General features: G+C 42.3%; 1 protein-coding gene across 1 annotated transcript in view; it reads right to left on the reverse strand.

Annotated features, from left to right (window-relative positions):
- LOC138646122 (uncharacterized) overlaps positions 1-15,619 on the reverse strand; it is a 437,282-nt gene that overhangs the window by 405,603 nt on the left and 16,060 nt on the right. The window contains exons 3-6 of the mRNA XM_069735585.1: positions 6,816-6,973; positions 4,130-4,200; positions 1,265-1,433; positions 785-922 (exon numbers count right to left, since the gene is read on the reverse strand). Coding sequence (XP_069591686.1) covers positions 785-922; positions 1,265-1,433; positions 4,130-4,200; positions 6,816-6,973 — 536 coding nt within the window. The remainder of the gene's footprint in view (positions 1-784; positions 923-1,264; positions 1,434-4,129; positions 4,201-6,815; positions 6,974-15,619) is intronic.

The following is a 15,619-nucleotide window of genomic DNA, read 5'->3' on the forward strand; positions in this document are numbered from 1 at the left end:
ATGTAGATCAGGAGAGCAGACCGTCAGTCAAATATGTCTCACACTGGTAACACCCCCCTTCATTTAAAGAGGTTGTCATTTTCAGCTACTTAGACAACCACTTCTCAATTTGTATATTTCCCGCTTTCAAAACAACCACACTTATATTCACTTCCAATGTCAGCGCTGTTCCAGCAGTGTCGGCACCGTCTCTCCCGACGGTCACATAACAGTGTGAGGTCTCGTGAGCCATGGGGACATTCAGCGGCTGCTTCACTCTCCCCGATTTCAGACAAATCACTTACATCCGGAGGATGTTTGTGATAGGAAAGTGAAGCAGCCACTGACTGGCTGCAGGGTTCGCATGACATCACACTGTTACGCGATCGCCGGGAGAGACAGTGCCAACACCTCTGGAACAGCACTGACGTCCGAGGCTAGTATAAGAGTTTTGATTTTGAAAAGGAGTAACATACGGACTGAGAAGAGGTTGTCCAAGTAGTAGACAACCTGATTAATATTAGCTCTGGAGGCAGATTGACAGAGAGATCTATGTCCCGCCCATAGATCTTAACAGCTAATTTACATATTTAAAAAATTTGAATTTCTCTGGAACAAAATATAGGATGTCAGCTATCAAGGTATCATTTTATTTCACTTCCTATGACCCACATTCCCGTATAGACGGCTTAGAAGGGTTGATCCTACAGACAGGTTCCATTTAAAAATCATGGCACACACCAAATATGTGCAATAAATTGTGACCTTTCTTTTTTTTTTGCATAAGAACATGTCAGATACCTACGGTTTTCCCAGGAAGAGCAACTGATTTCAGCGATGTGGATCCTAATATCCTGTTTGTACACTCAGTCAAGTCTTTTTTCTTCCAGACAGATTGTCCTCTGAACTCATATGTTGTTGGGCATTTTCCTAAAACATCAACCTGCAAAGAAAAAGAACTACTACTGCAGTTACCATTTACAGTCACATCCACAGCACAAAAAAGTATGAAATACTCCAGTTCTGTGCATAGTAATAACATCTGCTGCAAAGCCATGAAACATGTACACAGCGAAGTCATTCAGCTAACTCCAAAGGTGATCCCTCTGGAGTATACAGCTGGAGGGATCTTTCCAGTATCCCACACTCACAGACAGATGCCGGAATAATCAGAAATACTAGTGTCCTACAGTGAAGAGGAAAACATGGAATGTCAATGGTAGGAGAGAAGAACGATGGATGAGTAGACCAACATTGCTAATAAGTAAGCAGATGGATATGTTACCTCCTCAATGGTCCGTCCAGCAGAAGGTGCTTTAAGATTACCCTGCAGAACACTCAGAATTCCTCTCTTGACATTGAGAGCCCATGTCTTTTCCTCTCGCACTGGACATATCCTTGTGATTTTCCCATCGTGGTATGTAAACTGGAGGGGATGCTTTTCTAGATTGTCCCTGTTATCAGCAAACAAGAAAAACGATTATGTGCACTTTAGCTGATCGTCTTGAAGGTTTTCTTCCCCCCAGGAATTACGTTCATCACCTATCCACAGGATTGGTCATTCATAGAACTTTTTAAAGAGATGATTATAAGAAAGTATTCAACAGAACATATCACATCTACTTACAGTGTCTACCATCGGTCTATGATCTATTCATCCATCTACCCTTCCATCTTTCTTTACATGTATTTTCCCAGTGGCTCCAGTCTATCCCACACCATATTACACCTGATTGCTACATTGCTAGGTCACTTACGTGAGGACGAAACATAAGAAACCCAGGGATGTAGCAGTAATGTAGGGGTTTCACAATTCTGCCAACAACTATGCTTGAGACATGTTTGAGGGATCTTTCGAGAGAAGTGGATGGTAGGCGTGCACCACCCATGTTGGCATACTACGCCACTGTTATAAGATCCAGATTAAAGTTACCCACAAACAGAGAAAGACGTTCTTGCCGTCTAGCCAAACTGCAACCTGTGAAGAGTCCACCAACTAAATAGGGTAAAGAAATAGCCACCAGAGATGAGCATGGACATAGCTACACCAAAAGAGTCTGTATATTGAGGTCTGAGTGTAATGTTAGAGAAGACTAGGAGACACTGAGTGAAAGACTGTCAGGCTGTAGCACCTGTTGTAGCCATCAAGAGATGACTGTGATAGAGGTTGATACTGACACAACTGTGTTTACTGAGTTACTGGGATTGTGACACCGAGATAGTTGTGGAGTGATGGAGGTGCTGCTGAGGAAAGTGCCAGCAGATTATCATTAATGGGACTCTGTCAGCACAGAATGATGGTTCAAACCAAGTACAGGTGCTCGGTGCTTTGCGGAGGGGCTAATCTTATAAATACACCTTCCCACCTGCTTGTTTTCAGCCATCTCCTCCCTTCTCTGGCCTAGGAAGCCATAGCTGTCAAAGAAGAGGGGGATGTTGATTGAAGGAAAACAAGGGGGTGTGAAGGTGTTTTGGGCTGCCATTTTTATCTAAGAAAAGAGTAGGCAGCTCCAGACTGTTGGTTTTATTAAACAGCTTCTATTAATATAAGAGGTCCCAAATGTCTCTAATGTCGTCTAAAGGACTCGAGTTTCCAGCTAAAGCCAAGTCCAAACTTCCAGGTTGTGGGATCTTGGCATGTAGAGCAGGATCTTTCAACCATCCTCAGCCCTCTTCGCTGTGAAAAGGCAAGATTTTGTGAGATCTCGTTATTTGCACCAAACCAGTGCTGCCCCATAGTTTACTAAGCTGGAACCAAGCAGTAACATTATTAGAGAAATTACTGTTTGGTAACAGCTTAGTAAAGTATACGGCAGGACTCACTTATTGCAAAAAAGTGAGATCTTGCTCTTTCCAAGCAGAAGGGCTATGGTGGATTATGGGATCCTGTTCTGAATGTCAGAACTTACAACCCCGAAGTTCAAACTCAACTTTTGCTAGAAAGTCGGGGGCACTAGGAACACTTGCTATCTCTTTTGTAAATAGGTGATGATTACAAAATTCATCAGTCTGAGGCTGCCCATTCTATTCCTACATAAAATATAAGAAAACAGATTGGGGGTAAGTCCTCTTTAAATGATCACAAATGTCAAAATATTATTTCAAGTGTCAGCAAATTGTTGTAAATGGCCAACTGTTTTTCCTTTGTTCAAGTCAAGCTGTGAAACCATCGGGTATCTTTTGTCAGGTAAGACTGTGTACTTTCAAGCTCATTGCCTCCTTGTGTCAAAAGTTTTTCAAATACCTCTGTGTATGCCTGTATTTTTTTGCCATCCTAAGTGGAAAATCACTCTAACTCCAAAGGGCACTACATTGGGACTTTATTTAAAGGGAACCTGTCACCCCCAAAATCGATGGTGAGGTAAGCTCACCGTCATCAGGAGCTTATCTACAGCGTTCTGTAATGTTGTAGATAAGCCGCCGATGTTACCTGAAAGAGGAGAAAAAGATGTTAGATTATACTCACCCAGGGGCGGTCCTGCTCCGATGGGTGCCTCAGGTCAGCTCTGGTGCCTCCCATCTTCATTCTATGACATCCTCTTCTGGTCTTCTCTCCGCGCCGGAAAGGTCAGAGAGGCCCGGCGCCTGCGCACTGCAGTACTTTGCTCTGCCCTCAACAGGGCAGACAAAGTACGCCTGCGCTGGAGAAGCGGCATGAAGACCAGAAGAGGACATCATGGAATGAAGATAGGAGGCGCCGGAGCGGACCTGAGACACCCATTTGACCGGACCAGCAGCGGGACCGCCCCTGGGTGAGTATAATCTAACTTCTTTTTCTCCTCTTTCAGGTAACATCGGGGGCTTATCTACAGCATTACAGAATGCTGTAGATAAGCCCCTGATGGCGGTGAGCTTACCTCAACATCGATTTTGGGGGTGACAGGTTCCCTTTAAAGGGGTATACTATATAACACTTCTATTTTAGAAAATGTCCCCTTATCACGTAAAAACCACCCATGAATCATACCCCCTTTAACAATTTGGCCATGGGAATCTGCTGCCCTGACTTCGGAGCCAAATTTCTCACAAGATGTTTGGTAGAACATCCGTCAGTCACGAAAATGCTGTATAGTGAAATCTATCTGTCTATCCATCTATTCGTTCTATGATAAGAATATAAATCACTATACTGTATTACTTCTTTTATCACCTTAACTCATGGAATTCCTTTTGTGAATCCTGCTGCGTCGTCAAATTTGCCTTCAAGTGTGCATTGTGAATCTAAAAAAAATAAAATAAAAACACAAATAAAGGAGCACATTATATAATAAAGTCTGGAATGTGCTGTAGCTACACAAGAAACAGAAATAAGTACAGTGAAGAAATATCTGTACCTCTTGAGTAGAGCACAAATGTATATTGCATAACCCTATTACAGATCCAAGATCATAAGTGTAAGTTATAGGGATTTCCTAAGACAGATTGCATATGTTAGATTGGTTCTGCTGCTTCCTAATTTGTAACTTTAATGTGTTTATTAGATATTGTCCCAAATTTATAAATGTGTCTGCAGCAAAAAAAATGGCTAACAATGACCAAATTTATTAATGGCAAGTGCCAGTATTTAGGAGCAAGTTAATAGGATAAAGTAAGTCATATGAAAGTTGTCATAACTTAACGCAAATCTGTCACGATTTTGCTAAGTAAACTACAGGCATTGTCAGGTTGGCGCTGTTATATTGATTAAAATGAAGAAATCCATCTTGTGGTTCTTGTGTATTTGCAGTTTTCAGTTAATGAGATTCTCATCCCCGGGGGGGGGGGGGGAGGACTCTTTTTTGGTGTTCTGGCCTCATAATTATCATTGTGGCTTAACTGAACCTTCAGTGACCTGGCTCCCATTTTAAGTACTGCGCTTGCACAGTTAATATTTTGGTCTTTAAAAAATAAAGTGGTTGGGGCTTGCGCAGATTAAGGGCATCACATACAGATAGATGCTACTACGCTTGCTCCACTGTCTTTTTTTTTTTTGGAGCAAAAAAAAAATTTGGCTCCAGCAAAAGCGATAGATGCTACTGTGCATGCGACGACGCCATTTTGCTGGAGTTACATTTTTTTATTTAAAGATCAGAATATTAACTGCGCAGTATTTAAAATAGTAGACAGGTCACTGAAGGTTCAGTGACCTGTCATTTAAGCCACAATGATTATGATGAGGCCAGGGCACCAAAAAAAAGACCCCCCGAAGGGCGAGAATCTCATTAACTGAAAACTTCTAACACAAATTGAACATGAGCCACAAAATGGATTTCTTCAATCCAGGTATCATTTTAATCAGTTTAACAACTCCAACCTGACATTGCCTGTAGTTTACTCATTAAATGACTGATGACAGGTTCGCTTTAAATAAAAAAAATAGTGTCCGATGGCACACAGGACACTGTTTAGAGAGCATTAGTAAATGTGGGTTATTTTTTTTGTTATGTCTAATTAGCAGGGTGTTGTTTAGTATCAGTTTAAACAGGGATTAAAGTGGATTTGTCAACAGATTTCACAATGCAAGCCGCATATATTATTAAATAGACTCAATGAAGCTGGTGTATCTATTTTGATAATCCATTTCGGAATGGCTGTACAATCCTTCATGAAAGTTTAATCCAATCTCTACCCACCTAGCCCGACTGGCAGAACCTCAGTGTCCTTCCTCCTGCTGAGATCTTACACTGCTCAGTACAAGCTGCAGCTGTCAGGCAGGCAGGCTGAGCTGAGAGTGAATACTCTCGGACTCATGAGCTTTTTCATTCTATTGCTGGATTTATAAAATGTTCATCCTAATATTAGGATTATAAATCTAATCTCAGGACTGAAAAGTGGTTAACTGCCAAAAGGGCTCCCATCTTTTACAAGCCTCAAACTGCTCTGATAATGCCAGTCCTGCATTATCAGTGCAATTTCGAAGGTTATAAGGGTAGAAGGACCTTTGGTGACATCATGGTCATGTCACCAAAGGTTCTTCACTCTGACATATGTAGGAGATTAAGAGGAGGAGTTAGCCTTGCATGTCCACTAGAGTGTCACTGTCGACAGCACCTTGCCCCCGTAAGCACGTGATGTGCGTATTAGGAATCATTCTGTTCCCATCATTATTATTGTCTAAAGAGGCTTGGAAAACAAGCGCCAAAATGCCTGAATATATTCAATGGGAGCTTGTTTAATGCTCTAAAATTGACTTTTAAAAACGCACCATAAAATATCCTATGTGATGATGCAAAATGATAGCATTTAGGGCCCCGCTTTGAGTTTTCACCCACTGTCAAAATTGGTTTATCACGGCACCTTGACCATACTGAGATTGATTTTCAAAGTAAACACACTAGTCTCATCAGGTCTAAGATCCATTTAATAATGTGTACAGTCTGTATTGTGAAATTAGACAGAATCTCTTTACTGCAGTAGTCCAATTTATTTTTTAATAAAGGATATTTAACCAACCCACGATGCCCTTCAATCTAAAGCAGAGAGCTGCTACAAATTACCAAAATGTTAAAATTAAATTCGATTACGTGCGACCAAACTGTGTGAACAGTGTCTGTACTGTGATAAGATGAAGCCTCTTTGTCTTTGTAGTATGGAATTATATCATGGCGTATGGCACTGCCTCTGTCAGATGCCAAATTCTGCCCTAGCATTGCTTCTAGGGTAACATGGAAGTTTCCACATCTATTTTCTAAGTACAGTATAGGAGAAAGTTGACTTTACTGTGAAGGGCATCCCAATAAAACTAATAATTAATCCATAGTGGGTGATTCGGAGAGCACCATCACTTTTGTACTATGTCTGGTATTAGTTCAGTACTTTGAAAGATGAGAATTAAAAAAATAAAAGACAGTATCCACCTTTAAAAGCATCTGACATTTTCCCACAACTTCTATCTGAACAAAGAATTGTAGTTTCAGAAGGCTCCTGCCAGACGTTCCTTGTAAAAATGTTTCGGTGATGGCAGAATAGCTGTATGTGTATTTGTATCCCTTCTGGAACGCCAGCTGACCGGTACCTAAAAGAGCGAAAAGTAGAAGGAACTTCCTTACCGTCAGGAATAAAACAATGAGTATAAGCATATTCAGAAAATGCTATGACTATTGTAGATCCTGCACCTTCCTAGTGTTTCGATGAAGCTACAGAGATACTTTTCGGAGATTTATTAGATAACCTCAGTGTAAATCTCCAATTTTAAATATGACTTTTGGCTACTATTGTCCAAAATAAAAACAAAACCAAGACCTTTTTTAACCCCTTTACCCCCAAGGGTGGTTTGCACGTTAATGACCAGGCCAATTTTTACAATTCTGACCACTGTCCCTTTATGAGGTTATAACTCCGAAACGCTTCAACGGATCCTGGTGATTCTGACATTGTTTTCTCGTGACATATTGTACTTCATGATAGTGGTAAAATTTCTTTGATAGTACCTGCGTTTATTTGTGAAAAAAACGGAAATTTGGCGAAAATTTTGAAAATTTCGCAATTTTCAAACTTTGAATTTTTATGCAATTAAATCACAGAGATATGTCACACAAAATACTTAATAAGTAACATTTCCCACATGTCTCCTTTACATCAGCATAATTTTGGAACCAATTTTTTTTTTTGTTAGGGAGTTATAAGGGTTAAAAATTGACCAGCAATTTCTCATTTTTACAACACCATTTTTTTTTAGGGACCACGTCTCATTTGAAGTCATTTTGAGGGGTCTATATGATAGAAAATGCCCAAGTGTGACACCATTCTAAAAACTGCACCCCTCAAGGTGCTCAAAACCACATTCAAGAAGTTTATTAACCCTTCAGGTGTTTAATAGGAATTTTTGGAATGTTTAAATAAAAATGAACATTTAACTTTTTTACACAAAAAATTTACTTCAGCTCCAATTTGTTTTATTTTACCAAGGGTAACAGGAGAAATTGGACCCAAAAAGTTGTTGTCCAATTTGTCCTGAGTACGCTGATACCCCATATGTGGCAGTAAACCACTGTTTGGGCGCATGGGAGAGCTCGGAAGGGAAGGAGCGCTATTTGACTTTTCAATGCAAAATTGACAGGAATTGAGATGGGACGCCATGTTGCGTTTGGAGAGCCACTGATGTGCCTAAACATTGAAACCCCCCACAAGTGACACCATTTTGGAAAGTAGACCCCCTAAGGAACTTATCTAGAGGTGTGGTGAGCACTTTGACCCACCAAGTGCTTCACAGAAGTTTATAATGCAGAACCGTAAAAATAAAAAATCATATTTTTTCACAAAAATAATATTTTTGCCCCCAATTTTTTATTTTTCCAAGGGTAAGAGAAGAAATTGGACCTCAAAAGTTGTTGTCCAATTTGTCCCGAGTACGCTGATACCCCATATGTGGCAGTAAACCACTGTTTGGGCGCATGGGAGAGCTCGGAAGGGAAGGAGCGCCGTTTGACTTTTCAATGCAAAATTGACAGGAATTGAGATGGGACGCCATGTTGCGTTTGGAGAGCCACTGATGTGCCTAAACATTGAAACCCCCCACAAGTGACACCATTTTGGAAAGTAGACCCCCTAAGGAACTTATCTGGATGTGTGGTGAGCACTTTGACCCACCAAGGGCTTCACAGAAGTTTATAATGCAGAGCCATAAAAATAAAACAAAATTTTTTTCCCACAAAAATTATTTTTTAGCCCCCAGTTTTGTATTTTCCCTAGGGTAACAGGAGAAATTGGACCCCAAAAGTTGTTGTCCAATTTGTCCTGAGTACGCTGATACCCCATATGTGGGGGGGAACCACCGTTTGGGCGCATGGGAGGGTTCGGAAGGGAAGGAGCGCCATTTGGAATGCAGACTTAGATGGAATGGTCTGCAGGCGTCACATTGCGTTTGCAGAGCCCCTAATGTACCTAAACAGTAGAAACCCCCCACAAGTGACACCATTTTGGAAAGTAGACCCCCTAAGGAACTCATCTTGATGTGTTGTGAGAGCTTTGAACCCCCAAGTATTTCACTACAGTTTATAACGCAGAGCCATGCAAATAAAAAATATTTTTGTTTTCCCACAAAAATTATATTTTAGCCCCCAGTTTTGTATTTTTCCAAGGTTAGCAGGAGAAATTGGACCCTAAATGTTGTTGTCCAATTTGTCCTGAGTACGCTGATACCCGATATGTGGGGGGGAACCACCGTTTGGGCGCATGGGAGGGCTCGGAAGGGAAGGAGCATCATTTGGAATGCAGACTTAGATGGAATGGTCTGCAGGCGTCACATTGCGTTTGCAGAGCCCCTAATGTACCTAAACAGTAGAAACCCCCCACAAGTGACACCATTTTGGAAAGTAGACCCCCTAAGGAACTCATCTTGATGTGTTGTGAGAGCTTTGAACCCCCAAGTATTTCACTACAGTTTATAACGCAGAGCCATGCAAATAAAAAATATTTTTGTTTTCCCACAAAAATTATATTTTAGCCCCCAGTTTTGTATTTTTCCAAGGTTAGCAGGAGAAATTGGACCCTAAATGTTGTTGTCCAATTTGTCCTGAGTACGCTGATACCCGATATGTGGGGGGGAACCACCGTTTGGGCGCATGGGAGGGCTCGGAAGGGAAGGAGCATCATTTGGAATGCAGACTTAGATGGAATGGTCTGCAGGCGTCACATTGCGTTTGCAGAGCCCCTAATGTACCTAAACAGTAGAAACCCCCCACAAGTGACACCATTTTGGAAAGTAGACCCCCTAAGGAACTCATCTTGATGTGTTGTGAGAGCTTTGAACCCCCAAGTATTTCACTACAGTTTATAACGCAGAGCCATGCAAATAAAAAATATTTTTTTTTCCACAAAAATTATATTTTAGCCCCCAGTTTTGTATTTTTCCAAGGTTAGCAGGAGAAATTGGACCCTAAATGTTGTTGTCCAATTTGTCCTGAGTACGCTGATACCCGATATGTGGGGGGGAACCACCGTTTGGGCGCATGGGAGGGCTCGGAAGGGAAGGAGCATCATTTGGAATGCAGACTTAGATGGATTGGTCTGCAGGCGTCACATTGCGTTTGCAGAGCCCCTAATGTACCTAAACAGTAGAAACCCCCCACAAGTGACCCCATATTGGAAACTAGACCCCTCAATGAACTTATCTAGATGTGTTGTGAGAACTTTGAACCCCCAAGTGTTTCACTACAGTTTATAACGCAGAGCCGTGAAAATAAAAAATCTTTTTGTTTTCCCACAAAAATTATTTTTTAGCCCCCAGTTTTGTATTTTCCCAAGGGTAACAGGAGAAATTGGTCCACAAAAGTTGTTGTCCAATTTGTCCTGAGTACGCTGATACCCCATATGTTGGGGTAAACCCCTGTTTGGGCACACAGGAGAGCTCGGAAGGGAAGGAGCACTGTTTTACTTTTTCAACGCAGAATTGGCTGGAATTGAGATCGGACGCCATGTCGTGTTTGGAGAGCCCCTGATGTGCCGAAACAGTGGAAACCCCCCAATTATAACTGAAACCCTAATCTAAACACACCCCTAACCCTAATTCCAACGGTAACCCTAACCACACTTCTAACCCTGACACACCACTAACCCTAATCCCAACCCTATTCCCAACTGTAAATGTAATCTAAACCCTAACCCTAACTTTAGCCCCAACCCTAACTGTAGCCCCAACCCTAACCCTAACCCTAGCCCTAGCCCTAACCCTAGCCCTAACCCTAACCCTAGCCCTAACCCTAGCCCTAACCCTAGCCCTAGCCCTAACCCTAGCCCTAACCCTAGCCCTAACCCTAGCCCTAGCCCTAACCCTAGCCCTAACCCTAGCCCTAACCCTAGCCCTAACCCTAACCCTAACCCTAATCCTAGCCCTAACCCTAGCCCTAATGGGAAAATGGAAATAAATACATTTTTTTTTATTTTTCCCTAACTAAGGGGGTGATGAAGGGGGGTTTGATTTACTTTTATAGCGGGTTTTTTAGCGGATTTTTATGATTGGCAGCCGTCACACACTGAAAGACCCTTTTTATTGCAAAAAATATTTTTTGCAATACCACATTTTGAGAGCTATAATTTTTCCATATTTTGGTCCACAGAGTCATGTGAGGTCTTGTTTTTTGCGGGACGAGTTGACGTTTTTATTGAAAACATTTTTGGGCACGTGACATTTTTTTATCGCTTTTTATTCCGATTTTTGTGAGGAAGAATGACCAAAAGCCAGCTATTCATGAATTTCTATTGGGGGAGGCGTTTATACCGTTCCGCGTTTGGTAAAATTGATAAATCAGTTTTATTCTTCGGGTCAGTACGATTACAGCGATACCTCATTTATATCATTTTTTTATGGTTTGGTGCTTTTATACGATAAAAACTATTTTACAGAAAAAATAATTATTTTTGCATCGCTTTATTCTCAGGACTATAACTTTTTTATTTTTTTGCTGATGATGCTGTATGGCGGCTCTTTTTTTGCGGGACAATATGACGCTTTCAGCGGTACCATGGTTATTTATATCTGTCCTTTTGATCGCGTGCTATTCCACTTTTTGTTCGGCGGTATGATAATAAAGCGTTGTTTTTTGCCTCGTTTTTTTTTTTTTTTTTCTTACGGTGTTTACTGAAGGGGTTAACTAGTGGGACAGTTTTATAGGTCGGGTCGTTACGGACGCGGCGATACTAAATATGTGTACTTTTATTGTTTTGTTTTTTTTATTTAGATGAAGAAATGTATTTATGGGAATAATATTTTTTTTTTTTTTTCATTATTTTGGAATATTTTTTTTTATTTTTTTTACACATTTGGAAATTTTTTTTTTTACTTTTTTACTTTGTCCCGGGGGGGACATCACAGATCAGTGATCTGACAGTTTGCACAGCACTCTGTCAGATCACTGATCTGATAGGAGTGCAGGCTGCTTCACAGTGCCTGCTCTGAGCAGGCTTCTGTGAAGACACCTCCCTCCCTGCAGGACCCGGATCCGCGGCCATCTTGGATCCGGGGCTCGAGCAGGGAGGGAGGTGAGGAGACCCTCGCAGCAACGCGATCACATCGCGTTGCTGCGGGGGGCTCAGGGAAGCCCGCAGGGAGCCCCCTCCCTGCGCGGTGCTTCCCTGCACCGCCGGCACATCGCGATCATCTTTGATCGCGGTGTGCCAGGGGTTAATGTGCCGGGGGCGGTCCGTGACCGCTCCTGGCACATAGTGCCGGATGTCAGCTGCGATAAGCAGCTGACACCCGGCCGCGATCGGCGGCGCTCCCCCCGTGAGCGCTGCCGATCGCTATGACGTACTATCCCGTCCAGGGTCAGATAAGCCCAGGGCACCTCGACGGGATAGTACGTCTAAGGTCACAGAGGGGTTAATCTTATACGACCCCTTTTTAACATGTGCGTTATATTTTGCTCTGAAAATGATCCTAAATGAATTATTCTGCACAAAAACACATTAAGTATTAATGAAACATTTCCAAACTCAATATTATTTCAATCAGATGTTTGGTTTCATTGTGGGGAAACAAATTGCTTTCGGTACAGCTTTTATGGCAGGAATTACAGTTTATACAATAATAAACTTTAGTTTTTATAGGCAAATACAAAACGCAGTGAAACATTGCATATACAGTATAACACATCCATGCAGACGACTCAGAAGTTTATTTCAGACTAGATGGTGGCCCGATTCTAACGCATTGGGTATTCTAGAATATGCATGTCCACATAGTATATTGCCCAGTCACATAGTATATTGCCCAGTCACGTAGTATATTGCCCAGCCACGTAGTATATTGCCCAGCCACGTAGTATATTGCCCAGTCACGTAGTATATTGCCCAGCCACGTAGTATATTGCCCAGTCACGTAGTATATTGCCCAGTCACGTAGTATATTGCCCAGTCACATAGTATATTGCCCAGTCACGTAGTATATTGCCCAGTCACGTAGTATATTGCCCAGCCATGTAGTATATTGCCCACTCACGTAGTATATTGCCCAGTCACGTAGTATATTGCCCAGTCACGTAGTATATTGCCCAGCCACGTAGTATATTGCCCAGTCACGTAGTATATTGCCCAGCCACGTAGTATATTGCCCAGTCACGTAGTATATTGCCCAGCCACGTAGTATATTGCCCAGCCACGTAGTATATTGCACAGTCATGTAGTATATTGCTCAGTCACGTAGTATATTGCCCAGTCATGTAGTATATTGCCCAGTCACGTAGTATATTGCCCAGCCACGTAGTATATTGCCCAGCCACGTAGTATATTGCCCAGTCACGTAGTATATTGCCCAGTCACGTAGTATATTGCCCAGCCACGTAGTATATTGCCCAGCCACGTAGTATATTGCACAGTCATGTAGTATATTGCTCAGTCACGTAGTATATTGCTCAGTCATGTAGTATATTGCCCAGTCACGTAGTATATTGCCCAGTCACGTAGTATATTGCCCAGTCACATAGTATATTGCCCAGTCACGTAGTATATTGCCCAGTCACGTAGTATATTGCCCAGCCATGTAGTATATTGCCCACTCACGTAGTATATTGCCCAGTCACGTAGTATATTGCCCAGTCACGTAGTATATTGCCCAGCCACGTAGTATATTGCCCAGTCACGTAGTATATTGCCCAGCCACGTAGTATATTGCCCAGTCACGTAGTATATTGCCCAGCCACGTAGTATATTGCCCAGCCACGTAGTATATTGCACAGTCATGTAGTATATTGCTCAGTCACGTAGTATATTGCCCAGTCACGTAGTATATTGCCCAGCCACGTAGTATATTGCCCAGTCACGTAGTATATTGCCCAGCCACGTAGTATATTGCCCAGTCACGTAGTATATTGCCCAGCCACGTAGTATATTGCCCAGCCACGTAGTATATTGCACAGTCATGTAGTATATTGCTCAGTCACGTAGTATATTGCTCAGTCATGTAGTATATTGCCCAGTCATGTAGTATATTGCCCAGCTACGTAGTATATTGCCCAGTCACGTAGTATATTGCCCAGCCACGTAGTATATTGCCCAGCCACGTAGTATATTGCACAGTCATGTAGTATATTGCTCAGTCACGTAGTATATTGCTCAGTCATGTAGTATATTGCCCAGTCATGTAGTATATTGCCCAGCTACGTAGTATATTGCCCAGCCACACAGTATATTGCCCAGCCACGTAGTACATTGCCCAGCCACGTAGTTCACATAGTATATTGCCCAGTCACATAGTATATTGCCCAGCTACGCACAGAGCCACGTAGTATACATCACAGAGCCATGTAGTATACAGCACAGAGCCACTTAGTATACAGCACAGAGCTACGTCGTATACAGCACAGAGCCACATAGTATATAGCACAGTGCCACGTAGTATACAGCACAGAGCCACGTAGTATACAGCACAGAGCCACATAGTATACAGCACAGTCACGTAGTATACAGCACAGAGCCACATAGTATATTGCCCAGTCACATAGTATATAGCATAGTCACGTAGTATACAGCACAGAGCCATGTAGTATATTGCCCAGTCACATAGTATACAGCATAGTCACGTAGTATGCACCCTATCCCTGTTAAAAGAAAGAATTAAAATAAAAAATAGTTACATACTCACCTCCTGGAGCCTCTGGATCGAAGCGGCCGGTTCCCGATGCTTGGCGCGCGGTCCGGTCCCAAGAGTGCATTGTGGTCTCGCGCGATGATGACGTAGCGGTCTCACGAGACCGTACGTCATCATTTCGCGAGACCGCAATATATGCAGCGGTCACCGGGACGTCGCGCAGAGCGGAAAAGGCCGGTCCCTGATCCGTGGGGGCCACCGGAGGGTGAGTATGTAACTATTTTTTATTTTTTTTTTATTTTTAACATTAGATATTTTTACTATTCATGCTGCATAGGCAGCATGAATAGTAAAATGGTGGTCACACAGGGTTAATAGCAGCGTTAACCGAGTGCGTTACACCGTGGTCAACGCTGCCATTAACCCTGTGCGAGCGCTGACCGGAGGAGAGTTTGCGGACGCCGAACACTGACTGCGGGGAGCAAGGAGCGGCCATTTTTTTCGACCAATCAGCAAATGAATAACCGTGACAGAAGGACAGACAGACGGAAGTGACCCTTAGACAATTATATAGTAGATGTTTCATATAAAGAAATAAAGCTGATATGATGCAATTCCCAGATTAATTTGGTACTGATGAACAAAAAAACTGTTTTGTAAATGAAAACGTTCACGTTTCATGGAAAGGAAAGTGCAGTATTTATTTTAAAAGTCGGAACATCTTGCCACTAAAGAGTGTCTTAACACACAGTGGTTTTGGAAAAATTTGTTGTATACTTTTTCACGGCATCTTTTTTTTGGGAGGAGCAAAAATGCCATAAAAGGGTTGTCCTCTACCTGGACAAGCTGTTCGTAAACACCATATTTCCACCATGTAAAGTAATAACAGTTTTACTCACCTCTGGTGTAGTTGTGGTCCGGCAATGTCGGCGCCTAATCTCCTGGGACCGACATGGAATGTCACGTGAGCCCTGCAGCCAATCAGTAGCTGCTTCACTCTCACTTCCTTCAGACGTAACTAACATCTGGAGGGAGTCAGAGAACAGCAGCAGTTCTCACTTTTTCTGGGTGTCAGTTTCATCCAAAGGAAGCGAGACATATATGTATGTCGTAAAGAGAATTTGTAAAATCCATAAA

The sequence above is a fragment of the Ranitomeya imitator genome, chromosome 7 (assembly GCF_032444005.1).
Source record: "Ranitomeya imitator isolate aRanImi1 chromosome 7, aRanImi1.pri, whole genome shotgun sequence".
NCBI lineage: Eukaryota > Metazoa > Chordata > Amphibia > Anura > Dendrobatidae > Ranitomeya > Ranitomeya imitator.